This window comes from Clupea harengus, chromosome 10 (genome assembly GCF_900700415.2).
Source record: "Clupea harengus chromosome 10, Ch_v2.0.2, whole genome shotgun sequence".
NCBI classification, from domain to species: Eukaryota; Metazoa; Chordata; class Actinopteri; order Clupeiformes; family Clupeidae; genus Clupea; species Clupea harengus.
In genome coordinates, this window is record NC_045161.1 from 5053358 (window position 1) to 5066627 (window position 13270).

At 43.6% G+C, this 13270-nt stretch overlaps 1 protein-coding gene across 2 annotated transcripts; it reads right to left on the reverse strand.

Moving 5' to 3' along the window:
- Positions 1-1075: 1075 nt before the first annotated feature.
- Positions 1076-12780, reverse strand: uap1 (UDP-N-acetylglucosamine pyrophosphorylase 1). Of its 2 annotated transcripts, XM_012834144.3 has the most exons (11): positions 12656-12780; positions 11572-11878; positions 9959-10163; positions 8824-8999; positions 8207-8379; positions 5387-5580; positions 4353-4493; positions 3110-3298; positions 2604-2645; positions 1608-1674; positions 1076-1427 (listed from the first exon to the last, which is right to left on the reverse strand). In XM_012834144.3, the coding sequence occupies exons 2-11, from the start codon at positions 11846-11848 to the stop codon at positions 1335-1337; spliced, it is 1557 nt and encodes a 518-aa protein (XP_012689598.2). In that variant the 5' UTR covers positions 11849-11878; positions 12656-12780; the 3' UTR covers positions 1076-1334. The 2 variants fall into 2 exon arrangements, with proteins under 2 accessions (XP_012689598.2, XP_012689599.2); XM_012834145.3 differs by lacking the exon at positions 2604-2645.
- Between the last annotated feature and the right edge of the window lie 490 nt (positions 12781-13270).

Below are 13270 nucleotides of genomic sequence, written 5' to 3' on the forward strand. Positions count from 1 at the left end.
TTCTTCAGTAGGAAAGGGAGGGCGTGTGGTGTGGGGATGTGACATCTATTCATTAGCTGTATATGGCTGCCACTGTGGATAATGCATGCACATTCGTCACACCCTATTGAAGTGAATACAGGGGTCTAGCACACTATATCTATAGTAATCACTATCTATAGTTCATTTATTACATTATATCCTTTATTATTTTCTTTCTTGATGAAGATATTTGGATCATGTGCAGGTGTTGGCAATCAGTAGGACATCAATATCTCAGTCTTTGCACAGCACAGAATACACAGCAACGAGAGTTACTTCGGTATTGGTTTATTTAGGTGAAGACAGACAGGCTCCTGTGTGTACCATCTGAATGTTTTGGTATGCCAACTGCTATAACAACGTAAACGGAAAAGGAGAAAAATATACATTTTCTTTCCATACGGTCTGTTGAATTTAAGAGATAAAAGAGGGGAAAAGAACAGGGAGAGAGAGAGTGTGTGTGTGTGAGTGTGTGTCGGGGGGGGGGGGGGGGGGGTAAAAAGAGAGAGCAGACACAGTTGCAGAGTCGGCATGAGAAACAGTGGAGTGGAGAAAAGGACAGCAGCAGAGGCAGGGTAGAGGAAGAAACGTGAGTAGCAGAGAGAGGACAGAGATGTGAGGAGGGAGGGAGAGAGAGAGAAAAGAGAGAGAGAAAGATGGGGGAGTTGGCCGCGAGGAGCCACAGAGCACATTTCCTGAATGGCTGCGGCGGTCTTGCAGGCTCCGGCCCATCTGAAACCTCCCTCATAAACCATGCGCTGGAAATTCTGATTCAACGAGCCTGGATCTCTAATCCAAAAAACATACCCATCAAACACACACACACACACTCGCCGGGGGGAACTCAACCGTGCGCTTAATCAAAGTCCTGCTAGTCCAGCCTCGAATGGGTGACACTCACACAGAAAGAAAAGTTTTCATCCGAGTACATGGTAGAGCAGAGAGACGTGGAGCAACTTTGGCAAGAGACAAACGGTTTGACAAATGTCCCGCAAACCATCCCTACGTACCCTTCGTACAATAACAATAATCATAATAACATTTGATCTCATTCATTGTTCTGTGCTGAAAATCTATGTACAATTTAAGGGATAAATGCAAATATTGGCCAGAACCGGTGACAAGGTGCAGATAAAAAAAATAAGTCTTCACAAAATAAATATCTAAATCTTTTAACAGGATTTTGTGCAGTTGGCTACAAGATGCTTCCTTCCTTCATTTTATTGCACAATAACTTCACAGTTTCCCCAGTTCGAGAGGCAAACAGATGAAGGAGTTTCCATTTGGTTCTTCGACTGCCGCCATCTTGTTCCTCACAATCCGTTCTTGACCAGTTGATGGAGTCCATCTTTGTCAATGACCAGTGTGGGGCGAAACTCATGGCCGTTCACCAATTCTTCCAATCCCTGTCAAAACAAAATTATTATGCCAGGTTTTAGTCTAAGAGACATCCTGTTCTCAGGTCAGATAAATACACTACATTATGACAGTTGTAACAGATTTATTGACATTTAAAACTCTAAGGCTAATGCTAAACTTGGCAACAGTTGGAATGAATGGAAAAACTGCAGAAGCTGGCTTTGTACCTCTCCCCCATAGGAGACAAGTGGTGAGATCTCGCATTTGATTGGTAGGTCTGTGCCATCCTTCAAGCTGTGGGTGAAACAGTCACACTGAGTAAAAGCAAGAATGGGTAGAGGAGAGGTCACATTGACATGTAGCAGGTGCTTCACACCAACAGCCTAGTCTGAGTGCATGAACTACTGAAGGGTTTGTCTATGTGGCATTGGTCATCTTACTAAAGTAACAATGTAGATGAACTACAGCAATAATATTCTGTGAACCTCTATCCGGTTATGCAAACCAAGGACCATTTTATAACTTATTATTCTATATCTATTGACTGATACTGAAAAACCTTGGTTTAAAAGAGGTCTGTACTGTAGTGAGGATATCTACACTTATACTGACAAATAGCTACAATATTACATGAATTTGACAGTAGGAATTTGGAGTGAAAGAAATCATTTGATAATTTATTTTCACTAATCAACATACCTTCAAATCATATACTTGGATATGCATGTTTAAAACTATGCTCTATTCTTTTCAAAGAATGTTTATTTCATTGCAAGGCTTAAAATAATACATTCTTCCACCGGACATTAATCATGGGTTTAAGAGAGAAAGACAAGAGAGAACGAGTGAAGAGAGCGAAGACAGAGATGGAGAAAACTGACATATGATTCGGAGGTGCTCCACATAACCATGGATTGGCACAAATGAGCATCATTTCCCTGACTGCATGGCATGCCTAATTCCCCCACATGCAGAGCATTCTGTCTGTTAGTTAGCGACAGAGGACCAATCCCAGCGAGAACCAGTTGGCATACGGGCCACGGACACCCACCACCACCGCCTCAGTCAGGTCGAGGGACCCGTCCCATGGCCTCTGGGCCGGGTTCTGTTCTGTGATGGCTAGGTTAGCGGCGGGGTCTAACTGTGAGGGAGGGAGGAAAAAAAAAAGCGGAAGCCCCACCACCATGCACTTAAAAAAAAAAAAAAACACAGGGAATAGTTACTTCTGGGTGACACCGGGTGAAACACTCCCTGCTGGTCCGTGTCTAGAAATATTACACAGGAGATAACATGAGTGAAAAAATAAAAGATGTGGCCTAATAAATGTCTTAGGTGTTTTTTACATGACACTGTTTGTGGAGGTGACATAAAAAGAAAGGTAAAAAAAAAATAAGTGATATCAGAAATTGTATTAAGTACAAATTATGAACTGCATTAGGACACTCTTCATTCTGGGCAGCCCAACCACATTGCTTTGGCTCACAGCAAGACAGTTGGTTCATCAAATACATGGCAAGTTCAGCAAAAAAAAATATATACCTGGAGAATTTCGCACAGCATTTTTATGCAGTACATTATTTTTTTTTACAATCATTTGATGTGAAAAACAAAAAGTTATGTACTGTACAATTGTTTGCTTTCATGAGAATTTAGTATGCATTCACACTGTCTGTCCGTGTGTGTGTGTGTGTGTGTGTGTGTGTGTGTGTGTGTGTGTGAGTGTTCGCACCTGGGGATTGCGGGGACTCGTGTGCCGTTCTCATCCGTGAAATGTCCGCCGGCATTGAGCACCCACCGGTGATGGAGGGACATGAGGGCGTGGCGTGCTGTGGTGGGGTTGTCCTTCCCATCCTGGCTGTCAGCGTTCTTCAGCGGAGAAAACTCGTCCTCTCTCAGCACCTCGTACACCACAAACTTCCTGGGAAGAAATACAGTGCCAGACGGTCAATGAATAGGTACCCGACCAGTCCTTATCCTCCACAATGCCACCTGTAGCATGTGGCTAGGCTGAGCAGTTACTCACGATGGGCCCTTAATCTTCCCCCATTATGTCCTTTGAATGGTCTAGGGGAATAATCTAGAACCCAAAGTGCAAAGCCTACATTTAAGGCCCCTAAATGAAAGGCCTTACATTTCAGACAAACCTGTGAGCTCACATGTTTACTAAACTAGTCCAGTGATGCCATATGTTCTGTGGTCAGTACTTTTGTGCTTCTTTCTAACTGAACCTGTGAGCATGCATGACACCCAGGATGCTCCACCAGTTAAGCTCTAGTTGAAGGTAACAGAACATCTGAGGGCACAATGTAGGTCTGCTCTTTGAACTGGAATAGCCATGGAGTTTGAATATCGATTGATCAATATCTGATTGCGCTCTGAATGAACTGACAAAAAAAAAAAAACTGCTCGAAGTCCTTGACCTCAAGACAAAACCAACTGGATGAGGAATCTGTCTGCAAGATGCCTTTGGGTTCTAAGAAGGCTTCCCAATAGCTGCATGACTCCAGGCTGACGTAATGGCTCCTGGTGGTAACGGAATTTCTATGAGCTCCTTAACTAGAGCCAGGGCACTGAAGGGCAGTGAGCCGCAATGTCTGCTACACTTAGCTCTCCTGGGTTCAGCCTCAGCATACAGAAAGAGACCAGGGCTGGTTGGGTCTGCCAGTAAGGAAGTGTGTGTGTGTACACAAGCTGTCTACATGAACACAGAATTTGTGTGTTCCTTCATATGCATGCATATAAGCCCTTCCAAGCCCGGTGGTTGTGTTACAAATGTGTGCTACTGTGTGTAAATGTGTGTGTTTCAGTATGTATATGACCGAGTATGGGTGTGTTGAGGTTTGGGAGTAGGCTTGTGGACCTGCTGTTATGCAAGTGGAGATTCAGTGTGTGTGTGTGTGTGTGTGTGTGTGTGTGTGTGTGTAGCACATATGTTAAAAACAGAGCTGGAAAAAAATCATTGCTTCACTCACTTGGCGAACTGGAAGATGTCAAAGACAAATTTTTCCATTTTAATCCCGTTGGGTTTGTCGGGTTTGATTAGCTGGCCTTGTGTGTCCACATAGGGGATTTTCTTCTGTGCCACATGGTGCTGAAGCTGAGGCTCATAGGTTCTGGGGGAAGGACAGATGCAGAGATGGACCCAAAGAAGGGGGTGGAGGGAACCAGACAGAGACAGACAGACAGACAGAAGGAGACAGACAGACAGACAGATACAGGAAGAGACAGACAGGATATAAAAATGGAACATGTACTTTCTGTTCATGTTGCTCCCATAAAACTGAGAATGAGAGAAAGATGGAGTGAGAGAGAGAGAGAGAGAGAGAGAGAGAGAGAGAGAGAGAGAGGCAAAGGAGAGACTGGCAAAGACATCATGCATTTCAAATACCAATGTCCAGACACACAAAAATTACAGATGTTTTTTTTTTTTTTACATGGGCACATATTTAAGTCATCGCTACCTTTCTGACAACTTACAATATTGCAGGGCTCCTAAGATATGGAAATCAACACTGTCTGGAGGTACTGTGCCTAGCAACAATCCATTTAACAAATACCTGCCCCAATCTGGATTCAATGTACTGTACCCAGTAGGCCATCTTTGGGGGGGGGGGGGGGGGGGGGGAACGATAAAATCTAACTAAGAATAACCAGGCCCATGACCCACATGGAGTTGTCATAAGAATACAGCCTGGTTTCAACCCTGACTAATGTAGTTCTCACATGGCATTGTACAGTGCAGGGGCCAGTTCTGTCCATTACAGTTGACATTGTGCCTCCCTGTCTGCAAGGGATGATGCCTTCCCTTTTCCATTTTGATTTACTAATATTAGACATCATGGTCTGACAGTTTACAGTATGACTATTATACCTCTATGCCAGGGTTCACTTTCAATTACTGCTCATTATTGTACCCTTCAGTTTATGAGCGAGTGAGTGAGTGAGTAAGGGCGAGACGGCACTGATGTCGCGCATGAGTCACACTCTGAGTGGGGGCCTGACTCACTTGACGACGTCGCTCAGGAACGACAGGCTGAAGAAGTGATTGGCCACGTTGCCGGCGTTGAACATCAGCCGCCCATCCGAGCTCCGTCGTTCCGCCGTCGCCAAGGTGATCTCGCTGTACTCCACCACTTGGTAGCGTCCGTCCACTTTGGAGACCACGCCCACGGCCTCGGTGGGATTGGTCTTCTCCACTACCTGCGAGGGAGGTCACAAGAGCAGAGGCCGTCGGGTCCATGAAATAAATGGAAGTCTGTCTGCAGGAGTTATTTATAAACAGGCCACAACCCCAGTCTGGCAGGCTTGGGGCAGATGTCAGAAATGGTTTCGGCAGGCTTCACAAAAATCTGGATGTCATTCCATTTCACATACACTGCAACATTTTCGATCGCAAAATTCCACCATGTGACTTAAGATGTGGGACACAGCTTATTTGCACCAATCAGTAATGGTCATGCCGTGTAAAAGGAAAACACGGAACCCCAACATCTCCCATGTTAATGTAAAACAAGAATCGGCATTACACGGACGGAGGAAAAAAAATAAAAAAGGGCCCAGCGTCCATCTGTGAGTTACAAATTACAAAGTTCACTGTTGATGATGGGGTTTGTGTTGGGGAGGAGGCTTCGAGCTGGAAGCCACATTAGCGGTATACTTTACAATTTACAATGAGGCGGGTGGTCTGGCCTTTCATCCTGCAAGGCCCTCTTCACCACAGATTCCCCGGAGTCACGAAGGAATTGTTTCCTTACCATTTTGCCCAGAACTCAACGACACGGTTTGACTGAGTGGTGTACGGACATGAATTTGGAAAGGTATTTCTCTTGATTGCGCAGACCAAAGCCTTCGTGTCTCGAACATTGAATTGAGTGTGTGCACGCTAAAAAGAAAAGTTGCCATTATTTCCTGGGCATTTGTGGATTAGGCATTGGTTGGGTGCCCTATAGAATGACGAATGCTTTCAAGGCCACATCACAGGATTCTTGGGAAAGCGCCCAAACTCTTTTTCAAATAATTTAGTCCCTCTGCAAGGACTGTCCTTCAGCGCTCTACCTTTAAGAAGAGGGACCTCTATTGAACATCCCTATATATAACCTAATCATAACACACATACATATTCATATCCAACCCAAATATAACATACTGTACATATATTTAATCTAATCATAACACGCATATATACACATATCTAACCGAAATATAACATACCTATATTCTTGGCAGCGATTCTGTGGCATTTCCTTAACATCTGACCGGGCAAAGCCCACTGCCAAGAAAATAAATGACTTTGACAGCTTTAAATCAATTGGGACGTTTTCCTGGTCTAATTTTACGTTGCTATAAAGTTGACGGGCAAAAATGACCAAGAAATACTTGGCATCAATCAGGCGGAACCAGAACACTAAGCTATGTGTTTCGCTGGCCAAAGTAGTGCTGTTGGACATCTTTGCCTGGTTTTGAGAGTTTTACGGGTGTGCAATCGCTAACCTGCTCTAAGGAGGGGGGAAAAGGCGAGTAATGACCAACTGGGACAGACAGAGTGTGAAGGAATGTCCACAGATGTAAAGAAGAAGTAGCCTAATGACAGCTAATTGCAGCTTATTCCCCTCGTCGTAGCCACTGGACCGAATCAGGCAGTGGAAACATGCGTCCCAGGGCCGGGGGCCAGCAGCTCCTCCATCTCCGTGGAGCCCTGAGACGTTTGTAGACGCATCAGTTATGTCTGGTGGACAGTGGGGCCAGGTGCGTACTGAGGCCATATGCGAACACTTGGAAAACATACCAGTACGCAAGGCTCTGATATGAAGCTACACTGTTAGGCATTTCAAGGAATTTAAAGCGGTTTGATCAAATAGGGGACACAGTTTAAACAATTACTGTGACACATGCTTCAACACTCACAGTTATATGTACAGAGTTACTTTCTCACACTTTCTTAGAGCTGTATGCACAACGTATGCTGATTTTATGTCTAAAGGATATGAGAGCCTGTTTAGTCACTGCTGTCTGTGGTGACCCTAAAAACACATATTCACACTTTAATGAACTGAATTATTTTAAAAATCTCAGAACAACACTCATGTGTACTCTGCAGTTTGATATCTTAGCAGAAGCCATTAGAGTTTCCTGTTCCTGCTCCCAGTCAAATCTCCATGGTCAACCTTTTCAGAATAGTGCTCTATGAGAAAACCCATTGTGTGCAAAGGGAGGCAAACATTTTCCACACGCCACTTCATACTGTGCTACGTTGCTTGCTGATATACTTCGTTGCCTGGCAATGTCGTTTTAACACCAAATAGGCGATACAACTATTCTACACTCTGTCAAAAGTGCTCCACTTTCATACCCAAAAACCTAAGCTGCAGTTTTATCGTTAGAGAAGTTGGTAGAACATGTAGTAAAGAACATAATGTTCACGTTTTCTTACTGACACTGCCTGGACTACCCATTAGTGCCTTTATATATATACAATAGCATCACCCAGTGGTAAAGTTTAGTAAGTGCAAGTTTGACAATGGTGCTAGTTACCCTTAAATGTGCTTTTTACCTAGAATTGGCGTTCACGTGAAATTAAGCAGTAATTAAGTGTTTACTGCTTTGTGTTTGAATAAGAAGACAAGAGTTCATGGACTAACTAATTAAGTAAACATTTAACACTCCTAAATGTACAATGTTATGACCTGTCAAATGTGTATCTCAATAACTGGATAGTATACCCGATCCATCTTCTATGTATGTCTGTTCACCCATAAACTCTAGTTTTACAAGTTTAAAAGCATATTAAAACCCCAGAGACCCGCAGTTAAATGTCACCCAGGCTAACCTTTGCTCCACAGTCGGCTCCCTTCAGCGCACAGAAGCCGATGAAGGCCGGGTCGGCCACCTTCACTAGGATGTTGTCCACGCAGTACACGTGGATACAGCTGATGCCCCTAATCTGCATGTCCTCGATTGTCTTCTGAGTGTCGAGGGCCCTGTACAGACCCCCATTGCCATCTGGGGATCGGAGAGAGAAGCATTTCAATCATACAGACTTGAATGACCAAGGATACAATGCCCTGGGGTTACCAGGACACACCCAAGGAGCCGGGTTCATCTTTGTCTGATTGAATGTGTACGTGAAGAAGATTAAGATCATAAAAATGACAGCCCTACTATAAAACTAATAAAAAAAAAAGCAGGGCTCACTGCCCCTGCAGTGTCATCAAATCTAACAATATTTGTACAGTGTAAAAGTAATGTGTGAATGGAAAATAACTAATTCATAGAAATAGATTTTTAATTACTGAGAGGGCTTAAGAAACAGATATAATATTCTTGAATGCAAATTGGGCCAGTCCATTCAAGTGCCTTTTACTCAAAAGACTTACAAGTGTTGGAAAGGAGACAAGCTAGTTGGGCCCTTTCCAAACACGTCGTAAATCTCTGATACCATCTTACCTGGAGCCATAGAGAGTTTCCCCTTACTCTCCAGGATGATTTTACCACTGTAATCCATGGCTGGAAGCATGCCTTGCTGGAAGATTATAACATTGTCTTGGCTGAGGCCAAAGTAGCTATGTCTTGAGAAGAACTCTTTGGTAGACTCCATTGTTCTCCCACTTGTCATGATGTACCTAAAGGATTATTTATTGATTAGTGTGGTCATTGTCATGTCAACAAGTTGTAACTGTCAAAGCCTATGTACATGTTGGCATGTTGACGTTACGCAGAGGTCACACATTTTACACTTTTCTGAGGAAAAAAGATTTCAGGCTTCGAAAAGGCATGTTATCAAATGTTCCATTCTATAAATGCATATGCAGTTACTCAGGTTTCTTGGTCACCACTCCACGTAAAAAGAACAGTTTGGCCCAAGGCTACACAAGTCATGTCGTTTGTCATGTCATGCGGTATGTCATTTCTTTTCTGCTTCTACATAGAGCAGATAATGACATAGTAATGAAGATAGCCATGAGCATCCTCTAAACAGTGATCGACCAGGAGGAAATTTACTTTATTAAGGTTACTCATTTAATCTAATCACAAACATGGCACAGATAACAGGGTTCAGTCTTTGTGCCAGATAGTCCTGTACAGCTCACTCAAGGAGAATGTGCATGCTGATTATCATGCAGGTATGTGCACAATTAATTTCCCAGAGATCACAGCACGGAACTTCCCTGTGAGCCGTCCTCACGCAAGTGAATGAGGTCAGACATCAGAGGCATGTGACCTGACTGCTCTCTCGATGAGATGAAGGCCAAGTGCGTTTAATGACATGCAATACTTTTGTAATGTCATGGAAGAGCACTGGGTTCTCGGAAAATAACACTTCCTGGATGGAACTGGAATTAGGCTTCAACAGAAACACCCATCCACATAACAGCGCAATACAGTAAGATGAGCAGTCATAAAAACCTCCCTTTAGCTATCACAGAATTAGTTTATATAGGCACAGCTATTAAACTCAACAGTATCTTGCAAGTGCTATATAAACTAATTAACCTACTGAAACAGCTTGGCCTTGATTGTGGCATAAGTGACATTCCTTGAGCCAGTCAGTGTAACAGCAGCAGCAGCAGCAGCAGCTTACCAGGGGATGCAGCACTTGGTGTTGTGCTGCTGCTCAGCAAGCTGCTGGAGCTTCAGGATGCGCTCGGCCTGGATCTGAAAGAGGGTTTTGTGCGAGGGCAGCTTAACGTCGTACATGCCTTTGGGGTATGGGACGCCCAGTCGGGTCCCCTGCCCGCCAGCCAGCAAAAGAACGGCAACTTTGTTCTGGGCAATGCAGCGGAGTCCTGGAGAGAGAGAGAGGTTGTGGAGAGCAGAGAAAGAAAAAAAGAAAGAAAGGGGGAGGACAGAGAGAGAGAGAGAGAGAGAGAGAGAGAGAGAAAGAAGAGAGAGAGAGAGAGAGCAAGAGCAAAAAGAAAGAAAGACATTAAAGAGACAAAAGAGAATGAGAGCGGTTATGAAATCAGAGAGAGAATGAAAAAATAAGAAGAAATCATACACAGAGACAATAAACGCACAAATATTGAGAAGACAAAGAGAGAGTGTGAGTGAGTGAGTGAGTGAGTGAGTAGTCCTATTAACACGGGGCAGTGTCCTTACTCACTTCACAGTCAATGAAAACAGAGGGATCATTATCCCAATTATAATGATCTTCTTTGACAGAGCTGCCCAGTGTGTAGCCAAAAACGGGATGCTTTTTAATTTCTCTCAATCTTTTAAATCTGTGAGCTTCAATGAGACATGTAAGTGCCATATGTGATACATGCCAACGGATGTGTCAAACTTTCTCCAGTCTCACCAGTCTACCTACCTCGGATAATCATTTCAACAGTCAACACATTTCTTTTGCACAGGCCATAAATTCCTGACGGGGTTAAAACTGGGGGTAAACTGCAAACTCAAAATGTCCAGTTCTACTTCACATAAAGTCAACATAATTAAACAGTTGTTTCAAGTTGAACTCAAGTTCAAGTTGTCTTTTTTACAAAGTTAAACTGACTAGAATTGTTGACCTTTCCACACATTAAAACCCCTATTGAGCATTTCAACAGCAAAACCATAGCTGGGCGTAATCCTTTGCTGTCTGTGAGTAACAACTGAATACGGAATGACACAATGCCGTATGACCTCATAAACGAGGGCGTAGTAGACCACTCTTGCGTCAAAGGCCTAAATAAAAACAGATGGTTTACCCCCCCCCCCCCCCTCCCTCACAGCCCCTCACAGCCCACTGATGGTTCTTTTCAGCTTTGGCCTCATGAGTGGACCCCCAGGGCTCCAATCCAACATGAGGACCCCCACTTACTGGTTTCAACATAGCAAAGCCCTCATACTCGATTACTTCCTCAAGGCAGGATCTGATCCTCAAATAATGACTGTTTTCGTTCCATGTTTTTGGAGGCTAGGCCTCAACTGAGCCGTGTTATCTCAGTCATACTGGCAGTGTCAGAGTACCAAGTGTGAGGAGGATATTGCAGTAACACTATCTTGGAGGAGCGTTGCATAACATTTACAGAGTATATAAACCGGAGTAGGTGAAAAAGAAGGCCATAACTACTTCCTGAACACTTAAACCAGTAAAGATGCAATAAAATCAAATTAGACTTTCTGGGCACTCAGTTTTGTTTCACATATGAATAGGGACTGACTGACTGACTGACTGACTGACTGACTGACTGACTGACTGACACTTACCCTCTTTCTCCCAATCTTTGAGAGACTCTCGATCGCGAGTCACACTCCCAAGAACTTCTCTGGGCACTGGCTCCATTCGACTGTCAACCTTCTCCTGTTTAGCTTGACTGGACGTCTCCATGGCGCTCTTGAAGAATCCATTGATCTCCTTGAAGTCCATGCCCTCCAGATCCTGGCTCATCTCGGTCTGTTCCTCTGGACTGAGCTCATTCCAGAACTGCAGGAGGTGGGACTGCCCAGCCTCGGCCAGTCTTTCCCTCAATCTGTCTATGTCCATTCTTGGTATGTTCAAAGACACTCTCAAATGCTGGAGGGAGAAAAGAAACAGGTGAAGATATGCTCTGTGAACACCTGGTTTTCATTATCATTATATTCATCCTTATATTCTACCCTGTTATTACATAGCTTATTCAGGGTTATCACTGCTCTCATTATATCTAAATCACTAACATGTCAACTTATCCTAGGGGACATAAGCTCATCCCCGAGGACATGATCACTGCACTGACCAACAATTCTACAGAACTAGACAGCTACCAATAACCTCACTACTATCTCCGCAATCACGTTAGATCTACAATGTAGCGTCAAGTTTATAGTCGCCGTATTTTCAGCTTCAAATGTTACTGTTGTTGCGGTTATTTGTGAACAACGATCAGACTTATACTGTCATGACTGGAAATGTATGTGGTGATGGCATAGGCACAACAGGGTTTGCTAGCCTAGCTACCAAACTAAACCAACCACTGTACATTTATTAATGACAGCCCGTCAGTTCAACCACTGTAAACGATTTCCACCAGAAAAGGCAATCATACACGTTAAGTAACATCACTTTGAGTGAAATGAACTAACCAGCAGCGCTTTCATCACAAATACAGCAAAGCATTTTTCTAGTAGAACTGAATATGAAGTTATGAGCTAACGTGAAATTTGCTAAGACGCCAGCATTGTGTTAATACAGCATGCTTTCTATGAACAAGACGCCGGCATCTATCTAGCTCGTTAGCCAGCGGGGTTAACGTGCTGTTTCAAAAGAGTGCTTTCTCTTGAGTTGTAGATTAATCTGACACGATATTCTTACCTTACTGCTCGTCTTGATGTATCTGTTTCTCTGCCACTCAGGCTGCCTGCCTGGCTGGCTGTACACATTCGTAGTGTTAAGTGACCCGCCCCTGATCCACCTCTTTCTTCCGTCACTTTGACGTGGCACAAGAATAACTTTATCCAAGGGAACACCCTTCAGAAACGGGTTCCGTTCCGCCAGCAGCAATAAGCTCAGGAAATAAAACTACGGCATACCAAATTAAAAGTTCTGACAAGGAAACGGTATGTCCGTGCGCAGGGTAGTCTAAACACCTCGGGAAATGGTAATAACGTTATTGTTGTTGCGATTGTTGTTATTTTCACTATACGGTTGAAAGCACACTGACTATTTAAGGTATTTGTGGCATCACCAAAAATTGTTATCTTTAATTACAAAAACTCACTTGAAAGACATAACGGCCTTTTTCAGACACAATCATTTGTTTCATCAGTAGGGTGTGGAATGTGTCACAGTGTGATCCTATTGCATATATTTTGCCGGTTTGATGGACTATTTTGAAAGCTTTGTGGTGTAGTCAATGTTGAGATCCATCAATAATAAACTCTAATATGCTCTGAACACATTCCATCGCACTTTTATCCAGACACAATC

What these genes read in the sequence shown, in the direction of transcription:
- uap1 (XM_012834144.3), bottom strand. Translation starts at nt 11,848, where the DNA reads ATGGACATAGACAGATTGAGGGAAAGACTGGCCGAGGCTGGGCAGTCC. An exon ending in ACCAAGTGCTGCATCCCCTG is followed by an intron (nt 9,000 to 9,958) that starts GTAAGCTGCTGC and finishes ATAATCCTTTAG; the next exon opens with GTACATCATGACAAGTGGGA. An exon ending in TTGTCTCCTATGGGGGAGAG is followed by an intron (nt 1,428 to 1,607) that starts GTACAAAGCCAG and finishes TTGTTTTGACAG; the next exon opens with GGATTGGAAGAATTGGTGAA.